The sequence below is a fragment of the Euprymna scolopes genome, chromosome 2, assembly GCF_053919585.1.
Source record: "Euprymna scolopes isolate OS-2025 chromosome 2, ASM5391958v1, whole genome shotgun sequence".
Lineage (NCBI taxonomy): Eukaryota > Metazoa > Mollusca > Cephalopoda > Sepiida > Sepiolidae > Euprymna > Euprymna scolopes.
In genome coordinates, this window is record NC_136483.1 from 83,813,986 (window position 1) to 83,833,164 (window position 19,179).

The 19,179-nt window shown below is 28.3% G+C and overlaps 1 protein-coding gene across 2 annotated transcripts in view; it reads right to left on the reverse strand.

Annotated features, from left to right (window-relative positions):
• Positions 1–19,179, reverse strand: part of LOC145293107 (uncharacterized) — a 199,733-nt gene that overhangs the window by 108,632 nt on the left and 71,922 nt on the right. For both annotated transcript variants that reach the window (XM_080139496.1, XM_080139488.1), the window contains 2 exons: positions 16,533–16,578; positions 4,478–4,497 (listed from right to left, as the gene is read on the reverse strand). In XM_080139496.1, coding sequence (XP_079995622.1) covers positions 4,478–4,497; positions 16,533–16,578 — 66 coding nt within the window. The remainder of the gene's footprint in view (positions 1–4,477; positions 4,498–16,532; positions 16,579–19,179) is intronic.

A 19,179-nucleotide genomic window follows, 5' to 3' on the forward strand; every position in this document is an offset into this window, starting at 1 on the left:
ACGGGAATTTCTGCAATCAAATTATATAGAGGATTACATCATCCTGACAGCCTAGCAAAAGTATTAGACAGGAGAGAGCATATATTTGTTAGTTTTATATTCTCTTTTTTTTTTCTTTTTTTTTTTTAATTATAAAAATTTAATATTAACAAATATATACAGACTCCATATGTATATATTTGTTTGTATTAAACTTAATTCAGCTAACAATGGTGTGCATCTAAACTAGACATTTTTTTTATATCCATGGTTCTTATCAGAAATATATACTTTAATACTAAAGTTGTCATAGTTTTAATTCTAGAATAAAAAAAATATGAATTGTAATAAAATAATTATATTGGATAAGCCGTTATTTACTTGCATTTGAATGTGTCACTCCAAGTCGAATCTCAGACAAGAATTTTTCAGTAAAAAAAAAAAAAAAAAAAAAAAAAGAAAAGTATATTTCATTATATAAGTGGTTAACAAAATTTTTTAAAGGAATTTTAAAGGGATGATAAATTAAAATTATCTTTTCTTTATTTCTCACTCGGGAAAATTGAAGATAATATAAGCAAGCATTTTATATAAATACTGTAGATTTGTCTTATTTATGATTAGCAGGGGGTGAGCTGATATTGGGATTGAATGATGATCAACAAATGTTTCACACTCCCATATTTTTATTGTCATCGAAATCTATGAAATCTACCATTTTTCAATCAAACTGATTGCCGGCTCTAATTGGGGACCCATCATGGTGCACTTTGAGGAAGCATCAGATGCCTCTCAGTGAGTTAGTTCACAATATATTATAATCTACATTGCACTGTAGAGAACCTACTGTTGATCTTATAAAATTATTTTTTACACACATATAATATATATATATATATATATATATAAAATGGCTTGCATTAAATTTTAAAATGCAAAAGTCAAGTATCACGTTTCAATTGTGCCCTAAACAAAAACATTGGTAATAGTCAGCTAACTTCCGGTGTGTCTGCTACCGGAAGCGGTGACAAGGCAAATCAGTTATTTCCCTTTTTTCGCTCATGCCTATATCACCTCTGTGCATATACTCTAATCATTTTTTTTTTTTTTTTTTATTAATAATTGAAAAGTTTTTCGGTCTTATTTTAATTAAAAATTATTGAAATTAGTTTTATTTTTTTAAAGAATTATTGAAAACATGTTGAAAAATTTTAATCAAGAATTATTGAAATTAGTTTAATTTTTTTAAAGAATTATTGAAAACATCTTTTTAAGTAATGGACCATTTAGTTTATGAAGCAATGCCACCCACAGAACTGTGCATCATCAAAATAGTAATGAAATACTTATTAGACAAAACTTTGAACACATTTAGTGCAATGCGATGGTTGGCAAGGCGTGGCTTAATAGCCAACAAACAAACCTGCCTCCTGATCAAAGGAGAATGAATATTCAATGCAGAAAGGGCAAAAGATGTGTTGATAAATATTCTTGACATTCTTAACATTAAATATAAGAGCAAGTTCTTGATTACAATAGTTTTATTTTTATACTTTCATAAACATGTATTTATTATATAAATTAAAAAAAAAAAAAATTATACTTTGATAAACATATTTCTTATAAAATTTCAAATAAAATAAAAACTTTTTTTTTAAACTCTTATTACAAGCACAAATAAAGCCTAATTGTGTTATTTTTACCTGTATAATTTTGTTAACTTTTATTGTATATTTTATTTCAATAAATCGTTTTACAATAAAAATACTAAAAGAACAATAAAAATGAAGGAACTGATTTGCCTGGTCACTGCTTCCAGTAGCAGAAGTTAGGAAGTATGTTAGCTGACTATAACCGAAACATTCATTTCAAATGCGAGGAAAATTGCAGATAAATTTTGTGTAACAACAAAACATCTTTTTCTTTTAGTTATTACCGTATAGTTTAAATAGAATATTTTGTGAAAATCTGTATATTATAATGCAATACTTTTTCTATAACTGTTGGTTGCATTTATAAAGATTAACAAATTTCAAAGTATAATTTAGAGTAGCATATGTGTACATAATAGAATTTAAGAAATGTGTGTGTGATTTTCAGTTTTTCATTGATTATATGATTTTTGCAGTAAGAATGAAATGATTATTTCCCTTTATGCAATAAGTTTCATAAATAAAATAGCCAATGGAATATCAACTCTTGTCCATCAAAAATGCTGAAGCATAATAATACCTATTGCAAATGATTATTTCTTTTTATATGTGAAATCTCTACATGAATTATATCTATGTAGCTTGCACATTTCTTGTTCATTATTAATAGATTTATTGAAATCAAAAATACAATCGTAAGATAGTAAAACTAAAATCCTACATAAAGAAATATTTTAATTACAGAATTAAATCCATCACAATGTATTTTTGTTTATTTGTAATCAGTCATTATAACCTTTTGTTCAGTTAGGAAAAAATTAAATTACTTTAAGAAACTCTTCAAAATTTTTAAGGAATTTGGAAACATTTAAACTGTTAAACAGAAAATTATTTCTGGTTTTAAAATTCTTAGCAAATCCTAATGTTGACAAATGATATCGTAATTAAATTTTATTTTGAAAAAAAAAAATTTTTTTTAAATAATTAGATAAAAAAAATGCATGTTTAAAAAGAAAATGTGAAACAAAAACAAAAGTTAAAAGAACTTCAATATTTCATAAAATAGCCAATGAATATAAACCTTTGCATTTGTCAAAAAATGCTGCTGAAGAATAATACTTATTGTAAAGAATTATTTTTGTTTAGATGCGAAATGTTTTGTAATGGAAGTCATCAACGGCATATTAACTTTTTTGTGAGTCATAACTGTTTAAGAAGCATAAAAGCTCGTGTATGGGACAGAAATGAAAGAAAAGTGATGGGAAGAGTTTATCGAGCACATGTACACAGTTTAATCATGTATGAAAATGAAAGTGAAATCCAGCAAATGAGAGTGGAGAACATGTACTGCAGTGAGAAAAATATGAGAATGACAAAACAGATGCGTAATATGAGCCAAAGACAGACTTCGTTTTAAGGACGTAAGAGGAAGATTAAATCTGGACAGATGTGTGCAGACAAAGAGACTTCAATGGTATGGTCAGATTGAAAGAATGAATGAAAATTCCTGGTTTAATTGAACAGTTAAGATAGAAGGTCCAGTTCACAGGAGAAGTTCAAGGAAAACATAGGAGGAAGTGATAAAAAATGAACTGGATAGAAAGAGGGATAAATAAAGATTTAGCCAGAGATAGGTTAGTTTGGAAATCAATTTTTTAAAACAGTCGAATACATCAACGGAGCTAAATTTAAGACCGTTTAACAAAGATGATTTGATCAGGATCACTGACAATGGGGACTGACCATGTGCGCTGTTGTGATTGATTATTGCCTGGTTTTAATTATTGACTACCAAGTGTTAAAATTAGATATGAAAAAGGGTTCCACAAGGAATGACTTGTATTAGATGCTAGTAACTAGGATGAACAATCATTTCCTTTTATATGTGAAACATTTAAAAATAAATAGTGTATTTATATAAATGCATTACATCTTTATTACAAATGAATCATTGAATACAAATTGTTTTTTAATGTAGTTGGAAAAAATTCAAGGTATCATACCGTTCCTCAATACTACTGAAATCCAATTCAAGTTTGTATGCCACTCACAAATGACATAATAAATAGCGTCAATTATGTTTCAGAATTTTGATATGAGGATTGATATTTTATTATTTGGATTATTTTCATCTTCACTGTTCACAACATTCAGCCAATGTAACTGATGGATGTTCAAGTAATGACTAAGAATAACAACACTTCTACATGGCTGACAGAATGGGAACAGTCTACCCTCATTGAATAAATAGATGATTTAGATTGAAATTCTACACAAATTCCAAAGTTTGAAAAAATGTAACTGAAGATTTGAGGTTATATCAACTGAAAGATGAATATAACAACTAAGATGAGAATAATAGTCGGGATAGTATAAATAAAGTCAGCATCTATTAACTTTTATATACTCCTAATACAATCAGAAGAATAAATTCTGTTCAAAGAACTGTTGAAAAAGGTGTTAATGCCTTTTAGTACGAAATATCTGATACAAGAGTATGTAATAAAACAGGACAAGCCAAATTAAAAAATTATTACACAGAGTATCTCCAAAATAATATGGGTCAAGATATAATAAAATAATTTTTTTTAATAATTTTTTATTAAAACATATCAAATGATTTAAAAGGAAACGATTTTTGTAAATAATTTTCAAGAATAGATTAATATATTTAATGCTGCATATCTTAAACTGGTGACCAGCTCACTTGTATAGGACATATATAAAAACTAATAACAACAGAGAGAAAAGAATGAGGGTGTAAATGAAATTGTATCCCTTCCTGTGTGCAGAAATTGTTTTTAACTGGTATACATACACAAGCAGGATTTAAAAAATGCACTCACTTTTGAATTGGGAACAGTATCTGAAAGAGGAAAAAAAAAGCAGATATAAGAAAAATACAAAACATACAAGAATTAATTGAGTATCAATTGAGAAATTTGCAAAAACAAATACCTTATTAATGTTAGAAAAAATAAATTTACAAATATATAATTCCTCTGATAAAAAAAAATGATTTAACCAATTTTAGATAATGAGAGGATTTTGCAAAGTTTTCATAAAGTTACATTTATGATGTTGTGGTAAATGTTAATCAGTATAACATACATCAATTTACCATTGTTGCATGGGGTTAAAGTCGAGTCACCAGTGTAGTTGATGTGTCATTAACACAAGACAAGGGAAATACAGCTGTAAGAGAAGAATTTTGATTTTAAAACTGAAGAAAAATATTAAACACTTTGGTTAACAAACTTATGGAAATTACTTTACATAAAATACACTTGTGGATACAGAAGAAAAAATAAGTGATCTCAACAATGACAACAAGTGCAGATTCTGCCACACAGAAGTAGAAAGTGTGAGCCACTTGACATCCAGCTATAAGGTTCTGTTAGAGGATGTCTACTATACAATGCAACACAATGGACCGTGTAAATATCTCTGCAAGATCATTTGTAAAAAGTATATCAAATGCAGCAGCAAATCCTGGGAACATATTTCAGAAAGAACAGTTGGAAATAAGTCATACATCATCCATTTATGACTATGCAATTCCTACAGCTACGTACCGTGAAAATGGAGCGATTAAACCCGACATAGTAATATGGGAACAGAAGGAGAAAGAAGCAACCTTAGAAGTTATAGTCCCCAATTATACTGGGTTAAACAGAGCTGAAAGGGAAAAGATAACGAAATATCAGTGTCTTATGTATGACATGAAAAGAAACTGGAATCTAATCTTAGAAAAATCTATCATTCCAGTAGTCATAGAGCAATAAAAAAGAATTTCAAAATCTACATGGCAAATATACCTTGCGAACCAAGTGCAAGAGAGATTCAAACAATTGCACTTAAAGGGACAATTAGAATTTTAAAATATTTCAGTTGAAATAACTAAGATAACGAGTAAATGTTTGGCATCCCGTAGGATGCACCATCCCCAGCTTGAATAAACTGATAAGAAAATTGAAAAAAAAAAAAAAAAAAAGATAGGTTGCTTGTATAAACAAACTGAAAGACATGACTTTGGGTTTACACCAGTTTCTGTCGGTTAATCTGCACGCACTATAAACAAATAGTACAAGGTTGATTTTTAATATGGGAAAGATTTATTCTAAGAAAAAAATGGCATATGTTTTGGGGGAGTTTTTTTTCTTTTTCTAATACTTAGACAACAGTTCAATAAACAAACCATTGTCCCCATTTTTCAACAGAAGATTCTATTTTTCGGGTTGTTTTAAGCATTTGAAATTCTCATTTTCACATTATTTCTCTGATAAATATGAACATTTTTTTTCTTTTAAGGATAAATAATTATTTTACATTTTAATATCATTTTTTGCAGGCATTTTAACTTTTAGTATCTTCAATTCACTATTCAGTCTGTAGTTTTAAAATTATGGGCGCACCCAAGTAATTTTTCATTTTACCTCCCCACAAAAGTGGAATTAGACTAAGAAAACAAGTTTGCATATTTTTTTCTGTAAAGAAAAACAATTGAAATAAAATTTAACTTTTTTTTATTAAAACTATTCTGTGCCGTTTTGTTAATATCTTTTTTGTTCTGAGTCAGTTAAGAAATCCTTTCAGACTGAGGTAATTTTAACTTTTTTGTTTCAATTCAAAGTGTCCCATTTTGGAGGAAACCGGATTTCCCCAACATTAAAAATTGACTTTAGAAATTCATAACATAGTACATCTTTACTTAAAAAAAAAAAAAAAGTTACAAATTTTTGATCTTCCAACTCGAGTAGATTAGACACAAAGTCAGTTTTATAAACTATAAATTGAATAATGAAAAGTGAATTTGAGATACTAATTCCTCTCTCTCTAAAAAAAAAAAAAGAAAAAGCATATGCAACCCGAAAAATAAAATGTTCAGTTCCGACAAATATGAATTATGATGTATTTATTTATTAAAACGTTTTGTTTAAAAAAAAATCATAAAAATAAATATGTAGTATCCCTCCCTTTTTTCTTTAAAATAAATGTTTCCTTGTATTAAAAATTGATCCCGTGACGAAAAACAAAACAACCATTTGTTTACAGTACACACAGGTCAATCAGAAGAAATCAGGGTAAACCCAAAGTCGTTGCTTTCATTTTGCTTATTTTTCTAGGATCTTTGAAACCTAATTGATGTATAATGCCATTGCAAATAATATACTTGAATTTCTTCTTTTTCATTATGTAATATTTTATTTGTTTATGACCTATTAATCGCAATATATTTCAAATGTTTTTCCTCAAGTTTTTGGCTAATACATTTTTTTTCTGAAATAAGCAGTATTATACTAACAAGTAAACATAAGAGATGTTAATTCATTTTTGTAAAATGATTAAAGTGTCCACAACAAAATAAAAATTGATATTTAAAATTAATAAAAAGACAAAATTTCTGAACATAGGATGCTAAGAAGCTGTCTGCAAAAGTACACTGTAGTTTATGGTGGCAATTCAACAGATACGCAAGCCTCTAGAATTGGAAAAAAAATATTATACGACATTCCATAATCACAATAAACCTGAATTATAATTCAGTTTTTTTAATGGCATCATTCAAAGTAAATAAAAATAAAATAGAAGTTGAATATATAATTCAGTGTTAGTTGAATAATCAAAATTTTAATTAAGTGTTATTGGTTGATATCATTGCAAATTCAGAGGAAGAGTAATGTTATCAGTTGACAATTATGCAAATTCAGAGAATGGACAATATTATCAGTTGATGAATAGTCATATAAAAATCTCATTTCAAGCCGAGATAATTTATTAATGACAAAAACGGTCAACAAAGATGCATAAATATTTATGGTGGGTGAAAATTTAACTTAATTATAAAGTTAACAGAAATGTTTCTAAAATATAATTGTTTTTAAATTGATTTTTTTCTGGTATGCAATGGAACAAATGGAAAAAGTAGAATAAAGAAAAACATGACAGAAAAACAGAAATTAAAGAAATCAATCAGTTGAAATTATTAGTGTATACACTACTCCAAAAATATGTATTTGGAGTGGTGAAAATGTTATAATAAAAACAGAAAATTAAAGTTTCATTCAAATAAAGAATTAAGGATAGACTATAAACATCAAAGATTTCATAAGATTTGACTGGCAAGTAAATTATATTTACTTATATAGATGAAGGAAGAGACATTAACTGATCCTTCATGTGGGTATAATCAACTGTGTTCGGATAGCATTAACAAACTAGCCTTCTTGTTGTTGATGTTAATTACTGGAGTTGCTTTCCCCTTAGAAACAGATTCTGATAATGTTTCTTCCTTAAGAAAAAAAAAAGATGGAAAGTCTGTAGTACTTTTAAAAAGCTATTTAATTCAACTTCTTTAAAATCACAGGTAAGAAATATACATGAAAGAATGTTGTATCAGTTTTTACATACATCCTCATTGTCGATCCTTAGATTTCTTTAATTTTTTATGCAGTGACAGGTATTGTTTATCAAAAGATCTGTCAGTTTGTAAAAGGCAGAGGCGGCTGCCTTTTACATTCCTAACTAATTATTGTTTCCATTAAAGAATCACAACAAAATTCCATTTGTATGCCATTCACACTCTACACTCAACTAATAATGTAGTCAAAATTGACCAACAAACTAAAGCTACAATGTGAGAAAGTTATAAGTAGATATATTAATACATTATTAAATGGATTGAAATCTACAATGTAGTTTTTTCAACATCAAAGACACTAATGACTTAATTACTTCAATGTTTTATAAAAAGAAAAAAAAAATAAGTTTAGCAAGATAAATACAAATTGAATGCCAAAAGATTTTTGTGCTATTAAAACAAAATGTGAAAATGAGATGTTAACAAAATCATTCCATCTGAACTCCCTAACGAAAGGTGATAATGCTAAGATTCTTTAAAAAAAAAAAAAAAAAAAAACTAAATACTAACTTTAATCCCTGGTCCTTGTGAAATCATCAATAAAGTCAGTATGAATGCAAGATAGAATATGTACCCTTCCCTACAAAAAGACATATTTTCCAGTACTTTACGGTAAGTGTAACATATTCCAAGGCACAAATGAAAAGGAATGGACTCTATAGATTCCTAATTTTAGCTTTTTTAACATTAAAGTTGTCACTAAATGTGCTGTTAATTCTAATCTGACTTGAAGCATTTCTGTATATTGCTTGGTACAAACTTCAACTACTTGCTTGCCCCTAATTTATAAAAAGATATAAAAAAAAAAAAAACACTAGAAATGTTATGACACTGTCAAAAGCTTTTTCCAAATAAGATATTTCTCCTGCATTTGTCTCAGGATAAATATAGCAATAATGATACTTTGTGTAGTCATAAAACCAAACTGCATGTCATCTATGTTTATCCGATATTTTTGTGATTAATTATTTTTTCAAACACATTCAGAACATGATCCAGTAACTTTAAGCCTCTGTAATTACCTCTATATAGAGCTCCTTTGTTACCCTTATAACAGTTCAGAATTATACTAAAACTAGCAGTTCAGCCCAACTTTGCTCGGGCCCTATGTACTATTCATAATTTTATGTGCATACGTATGTATATATTAAAAAGTTTGACTCATGTCCAGGAAACCTACATCTAAAATTTCAAGTGTTTAGACCCAAAATTGGTGGAAGAGTTTGGTAGAGTCTGCAAAGATCAACTCTTTCAACTTTGACCTCTTGGCAACCAAATTTTCGCCCAAAAACTGATTAAAAAACTAGCTGCATGTCTAAATACTCTATGTAAAATTTCAAATGTTTAGACCCAAAATTACTGAGTAGTTTGTTAGAGACAGAAAAAGTCAAATCTTTTGAACTTTGATCTCTGGGCAGCTCAAATTTTCAGCCAAAAACCAATTAAAAAGCTTGCCCTATATCTGAATACCCTTTATGTAAAATTTCAAATGTTTAGACAAGAAATTCGCTGAGTAATTTGGTAGAGACCACAGAGGTCAAATTTTTTTTTTAACTTTGACCCCAATTTTGACCCCTTAACATTTATATTTAGGGGCTCAAATCAAGTTAAAATGTTTGATCCATGTCCAAGTAACCTACATTTAAAATTTCAAATGTTTAGACCCAAAATTGGCAGAGGAGTTTGGTAAAGTTTTCAAAGGTCAAATCGTTGAATTTTGACTCCTTTGCAGCCAGATTTCTGTCCGAAAATCAATTAAAAAGATTTTCCCAAATCTCAATACCCGTTATGTCAAATCTCGAGTCTCTAGACCAAAAATTGACAGAGTTATTCGGGAAATGTACACACACATATTTTCACTTTTATAGATATATAGATAGATTGCAAACTTTCAGTACAATCTCTTCCTTCAATTGATCATCTTGGTGCCTGTTTCAACTGCAGCCTTCAACATTGCTGAAACAATACCTGAGGATCCTGCAGACTTATCCTTCACTTTACAGAATTTCTTTCTCAATTTTTATGGGGAGGGGGGGATTCAGATACTGCTTCTATAACTTATAAATTTTATTTAGTCCTATGAAAACTCAGTATTCATCAATCTTTAAATAATAACATTTCCAAGCATTCCTCTTGTTCTCTTCAGTTGTTGTTAGCACATTATTTAAAATTCACTTCTCTCTAACAATATATTTGTCTATTATGAATACTCTTTTGGTTATCTCTATGCAATATATTCGGAAAACAAAGTTTGTTCAGTCTCCATTGTTGTTCTTGCTTATATTTGAAATGTGCAATTCTACGATTGACTTTTTAATATTAACTGGCTTCATTTTCCAATTTTACAACTTGAAGCATTTTAAATATTTCATTCATAACACTGTTGTAAATACAAAACAAAAATTGTATTTTATAAATAAACCTTAAAAATTTTTTCTTTGATACAAATTTATCTTTTACATATAACCATAAAGAAAGGAAAGCTATGGCGTGCTTTGTTTTTCACTTAAAATTAAAAATGGATCGCATGTTGATATTCGAGTCAGTCATATTAAAGAAAATGTCAGAAAGGAACACTTGAACACAAATGTTAAGCATTTATCTACAAAATAAAATAACACTGATAAACAGAATTATTTGTTACATTTAAATTAAAACAATTATTAAATTAAAAAATCAAGACTTCATTAATAAAATGTCCCTTTTTAGAAGAAACATAAAAAGTAGTTAATCATACAGTTGACATTGCATATACATAAATAGTATTTAAAAAATAAAAGGCATACATTGAGTAAAATTGAATTTGAAACAGGGCTTTTGATTCCATTGTTAATGCACGAAATGAGCCTTTTCACATTTATTCATTTCAATATATATATATATATATATACACACCACACACACGCTATAAAACAATTGACATATATCCTCTAATTAAATTATTATCCTTTAACTTGATAACTTACCTTCATGAAAGTTTTTAGTTTCCCATAGTTTGTAGTATTTGCAATTGATACTATTTGCACTGATCATTATGATTGTACATTTAACCATGTATGATATCAATTATCTAATTTATTACCCACAATATTTCATCATGCTACAAAATGATAAGTTGATTAAAATTGGTCAAAATTCAAAGAGAAGTTATTGGTTCATGATTCTTTCCAATCGCCAAGGTTTGTCATGCCATTCAGGTAAGATGCAAATCAAAATATAAACTTACTGTTTAACACGATCTCAGGCTAAAAGTTCAGTTTAGAAATGGAAAAAAATATTTTCTGTGATTAGTTACACTTGAAATTTAGAGATTTTTTTCATAATTTGATTTTATTTTTCTGCCTTTGTAGAAATTATTGTTGTGATGTTGATCATACAATATAACTCTGTCATCCAGAGATATAAAAGAGATGATGTGCAGAGCATGCAGGAGAGTGTGTATTCCATTAACATGGACTTGTAGCTAACATCTACTAGTAGTATTGTAAATATGGTTTGTTTTTGTTCCACTAATTAATAAAGTAGTTATCTACTTTTACTGTTTGTTGGGGTTTTTTTGTGTGCAATGTAACAGATTGGCAACAGAAGGATTCAAATTTATTATGAACTAACAAATCTAAAACATTGTTCACAAATCAAAATGAGAAAAAATAGAGGATTTCAAGAACAAGTGAGATTATGCCAATACGAAAAGTGTGTGAGAAACAACATTTACAATATTTAAGAAGGCTTCAAGAAAGTATCAGAACGATAATGCATTACAGCCCTTGGCAGTGCCTATGAAAAAAATAAAATAAAATAAAAATTTATGCTGATTATTCTACCAATCTAAAGAATTGAAAGGAATAAATTATCCTTTTCCAACAGCAGAAGAAATTTTTAAAAACTAAATGGTGGATGAACATTTTCTAATTAGATTTGTCAGAGGCATATTTGCAAATCTTGGTGGAAGAAAAGTGTGCAAAATCATTAACCAATAATACACAGAAAGGATTATTTAAAATAAAAAGACTATAATATGGAACAAAGGTGGCACTCACTATCTTCCAACTAACGATGAATATAATGTCAACAAACCTGGACTTTGCAACTGCTTATTTAGATGATATTCTAATAAAAAGCAAGTTATGATGATCATGCAAAATATGTAATGGAAGTGTTCAAAAAAATACAATTTAGTTTTACACTGAGTATGGAAAAATGTGAATTTTTTTCTACAAAAATATTATATATCTAGGACAAGTAATTGATGAAAACGGTAGAACTCCTAATCCAAACTGGCTAGACGCGATAAATACATGCTCGCACCGACTACCATCATTACAATCATTTTAGGGTTTAGCTAATTACTACAATAGCTATATACCAAATTTCCTTATTTTAAGAGACCCGTTAGATCATTTATTAAAAAAAAAAGTAAAGTGGAGTTGGACAGATGACTGTCAAAAGGCATTTGTTAAACTAAAAATTGCATTTACATCAAACCTTGCTTTAACGCATTACAACTCTAACAAGAAAATATATGTTGCAAGTAATGTAAGTAATTCTAGCTGGGGAACAGTTTTCTTATACAAAGATGACGGTAAACTAAAACCAAGCTTTTGGCGAAAAAGAATTATTCACAAATAGAAAAAATTTCATAAATACATGGTAGAGAATTATCTAACCATTGTTAGCAATATTCAGTTAAAAGAAATGAAGTACTAATGCATACTGATTCATTTACAGAGATGCCAACAGAGTTTCTAAATTATTCTTTCAAAATGGAATCTTTAAGGGCAAAACAGATCACACATGCAGATGCTTTATCCAGATTAATACCAAAAAATAGTGAACCATTAGAGGAAACCGCCATTGCTTCCTTAAGGTCCAAGCTGGATGTAAACTATGTTCTATATAAACAGTAAAAGAACGGCTAGTTACTCGGGGAGATAAAATTTAGAACAAAATTTGATAGGTTCATAAATCAAACAATAAAAGCAGTTAGGGTATCAGAAAAATAAAACAAACAGTATATTTTCATTATGTAATGGCATATTGATGTATGGAGACCGGATGGTCGAACCTACAGTGCTAATAAAGAAAATTTAAAGAGATTTTTACACCCGCCATCCAGCAATTTGTAAAATGAAGGCACATGCCGAGTTTTGTATACTGACCAGAGATGGATAAGGTTATTGGAAATATGGAAAACTACACATTTGTAGCAAAAGCACTGCCAATAAAATTCAGTCCTTGGCCTAAGACAGAAAAACCGTGGTTTCATCTACACATTGACTATGCTGGACCGATAAAAAGAACATACTTTTTGATCTTGGTATAGACTTTTACTAAATGGCCAGAAGTTTTCAAATGCAAAATGCCAAAAAGTACAAACACAAACATCTTACAGGAACTTTTTGCAAAATTTGGAAACTATTGTTTCTAACAATGGCATGCAATTTTCATTAAAAGAAAATACTCTTGATAAATTACCTAAAATCTGCACCTTATCATCCAAGATTGAACGGACTGATTGAGAGATTTATTGGCATATTCAAAAAACCGATCAAAAAAAAAAAAAAAAAAAAACGATCAAAAAAAAAAAAAAGAAAAAAACAAATGGTATCAAGTATCAAAGCTGAAAAAGAAGAATTACAAAAATTCTTATCTGTTTATTGAATAGTACTGACAATTAACACTGATGCAAACATGTCCCCTGCAGATTTAATGTTTGCTAGGAAAGTAGGTTTGGTTTTTGATAAATTGATCCCTTCGAAAACGATAAAATAAGGAAAGAAATAATGCCTTATTTCGAGTTGTAAGTCATTTTACTTTTAGAAGAAAAATGTTGTTCGAAGAAAAATCGCAATATCAATCTAGAGAATCTTTAATTGTAAAAGCTTGAAGACAAAGAGCAGAGTTCCTTCCCATGTGAAGACAAAACTTTATGTGCAGAAATCTTAGGAGATTCAATATATTTTATAGATTCAGATTTCTGATTGGTTGGTAGCAGAGCATGATTTCATCTGATTGGTCAATTCTTATCACCTATGTTTATAAATATATTTTTTGTAACCGTAATCTCCTAGTTATGCCAAAAATATTGCAACATCTTAAATAAAACTTAATAGTGTAGGCGAAAAAAATTTCTTAAATTATTATTTAGGAAAAGCAACATAGAGGGCATAATTGAAAGAAGAATGGCAAATATTATATACATTATAAAGCATTCAAAATGGAACATATGTAAACATTAACTAAAAAAAAAAAAAAGATATACCTCAGACACAAATGAACAATGAGAAGAACCTATCTGTCATTTATGATATGTTTGAGGTACCCATGCCTTCAGCAATAAAAAACACAAACAAACAGAAATGTATCCCAATGGAAACTATAGAAATAGATCCCATAAGGAAGAAATATGATGTTCAATGGACATAAAAAACTTGGAGAAAGAGGAGGAGGGAAGAGGAGACGTGGCTCATACCATGACTTATAGTCATCCAGAGATATAAAAGAAGGTGCATAGAGCACGGAGGAGAGTGTATATTCCATTAACATGAACTTGTAGCTACGATTGTAAATACTTTTTTTCTTGTTACACTACTTAAAATAGTTATCTATATTTTCTCTTTATCGTTCTTTTTTTGTGCAATATAACAGTTATTAACCCGATTTTTTAAATGTGATAGAATGACCATAACAGAAGAAAATCATAGCAAATCTTTTGAAATTGGACGATACAAAGAAAAGTTCCTACTTACTTGCCTCTCCCGAGGGCAGAGTTAGATACAAGGTCGGTTTTTAATGTGGGAAAAATCCAGCTCCCCAGAAAAGGGCACCCTGGATGGGGACAAAAATAAAAATTGTTTTGGTCATGAAGGATTTATCCTCCACTAACCAAGGACAGAAAAGGTGAAGTTTAGTATCAGAACAGATACTACACTTTGTTCCTAGGCAAAAGGCCGGGGAAATCACTTGAGTATTACAAACCAGTCAAGTTTAGAGTATGAAAACACGTAAATATAATGAAATATCATTAAATTTTCACAAATTTTATTATTTAGTGGTTATTTTGACCAAAAATTTGAATGTAAGCAAAATTTACATTTTTCTTGTACAATTCTTCTCTTGCGTCATTAATAGTTTTGTTGTTTTTTTTCTTAGCGGACAGGAGGGGTCTACTTAAATTACTATTTTCAGTGATGGGAATTTTTTTTAGTTTTAGTTTTCAAACTTGGCTTTGCAATAGTGTGTGTCTATGTATACAAAGATAATTTCATCTTAAAAGAAAAAGGGCGACTCATCAATAGTGTTTCATGTGGCTTCTCACAAAAAAAAACATCCACGTTAAAAAGTTTAGTGAATAAAATTTTTGCCAGATCATCAAACTGTGTTTTTGTTTGTTTTATATGGTCTTTATTGATTCATTATTAATAAAAAAAAATCTAGATTGATCTCTAATGTGTGGTAAATAAGAAATTTTAATGTAAGTTGTTGAAATGAATCTCATATGAACAGTTAAAATTGCACTTTGTATAACATTTTTTGCATGATTTTTTTCTCCCAAGTAATAATGTGATTCTGACAAATAACTGGTTTGATCTAATAATTATTGCTTCCATCATAATTTTCATTTAACACAACATGACATTAAATTTGTAAGGAAGCCGGCATTTTTAGTAATACACCGAGAAAATTGCTTTCTGGATCAACAGCACACAAGATGGCGAATTTTCTCATTTCCAGCAAGTCCTAATTTGGTGGTTAATTACATTACCAAAATAAATTTGGTACCATTGTTCATGCTTTGCAAATGTCTATATGCCTACATTAAGTTTTTAAATAAAATTTTTGCTTGGGATATCACTTAAGGTTTCTCCTCCCTCTAAATCCAGATTTCATCCATTAAATTGGTGATATGGATCATGATTAATACTGTCAAAAGAAAAAAATAGGAGAGGGGTTATATCAGACTCTTGATGCATCATTAGGCCTTCAATCCATTCAATTTATGTGTTTAGTAATGGAAAGACTATTTCAAACTTAAGCATGAAAGATCAAATATCCTTTTTCAAGCTTAACAGACAGCCTGTCAGTAAAACTTATGAAAATACTTGCATAGTTCTAAAAATAAGATGCACCATTCAATTTGCTCATCTAACAATAAAAAAAAAATGCTATTTCATACCTAAGTATGACAGACTGAATGAATCAAAATAACTTTTATGCCAACCAAAGAATAACAGAATATTTTTGTTCATTGAAGTTTAGTAATAAAAAAGAAAATAAAAAAGAAAAAAAGAAAAAAAAGGAAAAAAAAGAAAAAAGAAAAAAAGAAAAAAAAAGAAAAAAGAAAAAAAGAAAAAAAAAGAAAAAAGAAAAAAAAAGAAAAAAAAAGAAAGAAAAAAGAAAAAAAAAGAAAAAAAGAAAAAAAAATTTTTTAAAAAAGATAAAAAAAGAAAAGAAAAAAAAGAAAAAAGGGGCAAGCTTACCTTCTTCATCGACTGGTAAACGCTGTAATTTTTCTAAGAGGAGTTGCTGCAAAGAAAAGCAAAACAATTCATGGTTTCAATTCACAAAGTCGTAGTTAATAAGGAAATAAGAAAAGTATATAAGAAAGAAGGGTAAACAGTAGAAGAGAGAGAAGAGAGGGAATCATCACCATCAAAGCAACCTTCTGAGAAATGTAACTTTTATATTCTATTATAATAGAGGTCATGCATTGGTCTGTCAATGAAACAATGTTACTGTCTACAAAAGTTGGGCAGTATGACAATTTTAGATTGAGTATGTACTCCCCCCCCCCCTTCATACCTTTTGGTTTTCAATTTGGTTTTATTTTTGGAGGGATTTAAGTTTTTAAAAAAAAAATTTCTAAGGAAGACCTTTCTTCTCGTATGATGCAGATGAGTTATATAACTCGTGGAATTATGCCACTTTTATCATAATAAGGAGTTGATCAACTTTGTGACAATAATGCTTTCATTCAAGGAATTAAGTATGATTCATTTATTTTATTTTCAAGTTATGTTTTTAAAAACAGTAACTATAATAACAGATTTCAAAGATTTTATGAAGAATAAATCTAACCTTTCATTCTGTTAAAACTTGAGTTTATGAGGAAGAGTGAGGTCATAACTAAACAGCAAAAAACAAAACAATTGGTTCAGATTTTAAAGTAAATTAACTATGCCCTCTTTTTAGAATTTCATTTTTTGTGAAATAATTGTCAGTTTCTATTTATTTTTGATACAATTTACTAATGAAGCCATGTTAAAAGAAAAATTATTGTAGTTTGCAATTATATTGCAAATAAGTATAAAATACTTTCAGTTTTAAATTTATGAGTTTCTGCCTTTTGATTTTTAAGTTTATTTAAATACTTTACTCTTTTCTATGTATATTGCACAGAAGTTTTAATTTATGTGGTTTTGATTTTTATTTCATTTAGGGAAATTGTATCATAATTAAGAAATCTAAATTATTCTTTCAATAAACATGCATATTTAATATTTGACCAAGATAAATTTTAAGGAACCTGAAATTAATATTACAAGAGATTTCCTTTTATTTATAAAAAAAAAATTATGCAACAAATTATTTGGCTAATATTTCAGGACTTAGATTAAAGTTTAATCATGAAACTTTTGATTAAACTGTCAATTATAAATACCATTTATTAATAGTTTGGCAACATATGAAAGAAATACATAATGTTAATAGAAGAGTAGAAATTCCAGTTGCTTAATGTTTGTTTTTTTTTGTCACCATAAAAATACTTATCAGCTTAACATATTTTTACATAAACTAACTTTTTCATCTTTGTAATTTGTCTATATATTGTAACAATTTAAATAAATTTAAAATAAATAATTTACTTATTTAAAATTGCGACCCTAAATTTGGCTTGATCTAATTCATACAAAGGTGACAGTTAAGAATACCAGCATCATGATTAAGACCTTACATTCAACTTGGTCTCAAACATGTAGCAGTAAAGGCAATTATTTTTGATTGATGAGTAAATATTGACATAAAGCATTAAAATATACTAAGAAAAAATTTAAATTGTTAACCGTTGTTTCTTGCGATATCTGGTCAAGAGCTACGATCATTCTATGTCAAATTTATATAAGAAAATAATCCTCTACTTTAATTTCCAAATTATGTGATTATTTTAATTTACTATTTAAGAGATATATTCTCAAGCTGTTTATAATTGTGGTACTTATGCACTTTTGTTACTGTGCTGAAATAATAGCGTTATTACTTAGAAAGTCATTCTTAACATGGGGAGGGTGTTTTCTAACTATACTCTACTTTCACTTAATAATTTAATAAAAAAAAAAGATATTGTAAAACATAAATTAAACTTGAAAATACTATTTCAAAAATAGCACAGTAACAAAAGTGCATAAGCGGCATAATGGCCTTAAAAATGTATAATTTCAGTTTTTAATAAAAAAACAACCCTGAGTTAAAGATTAGAAATTTATCCATTTTTCTCGTGTCTTCTAAAACAAGAATGTCAAAAACTAATTGAAAGTTATGTATCAATGACAATTTAAAAAAAAAATTTTCCCTGTGGTTTAAAATAATTTGTATAATTATACTCAGCTTAAAATGATGCATGTAATATAATGCAACAAAATATATTTGCTAGTATAAAAGAAGGATACTTCTTTGTCTGTTCATCTAAAATACCAAAACTAGAATATTGAGATCAAATGCAAATATTAATTCAGTATCTTTGTAGCAAAGTTTTTTCAACATAATTATACCTTTATATCAACAAAGCTATTTGCAAAAAAACTATGTGGTAACATTAGAAATATACAAAATATGGCAACAGTATTCACCATTACATATACAAATGTATTTTAAGTTTTACCCAGATTTTATATATTGTTGATGTTATTTTTCAAATACATGCAAAATATAAGGAAATACAGGGTGAAACGATAAATTTGTCACCCTAAAGAAAACATTACAGTTTTATTTAAAAACTTTTATTGAAAAAAATCAAATCAGGTAACTTGATTATGTAGTAAAGCTGACATCTATTCAATGTAGCCACCTTCAGCCTCAATATGGATCCGGAAATGGGAGCATGCCTTTTCCACACACACTGGCAGGAGT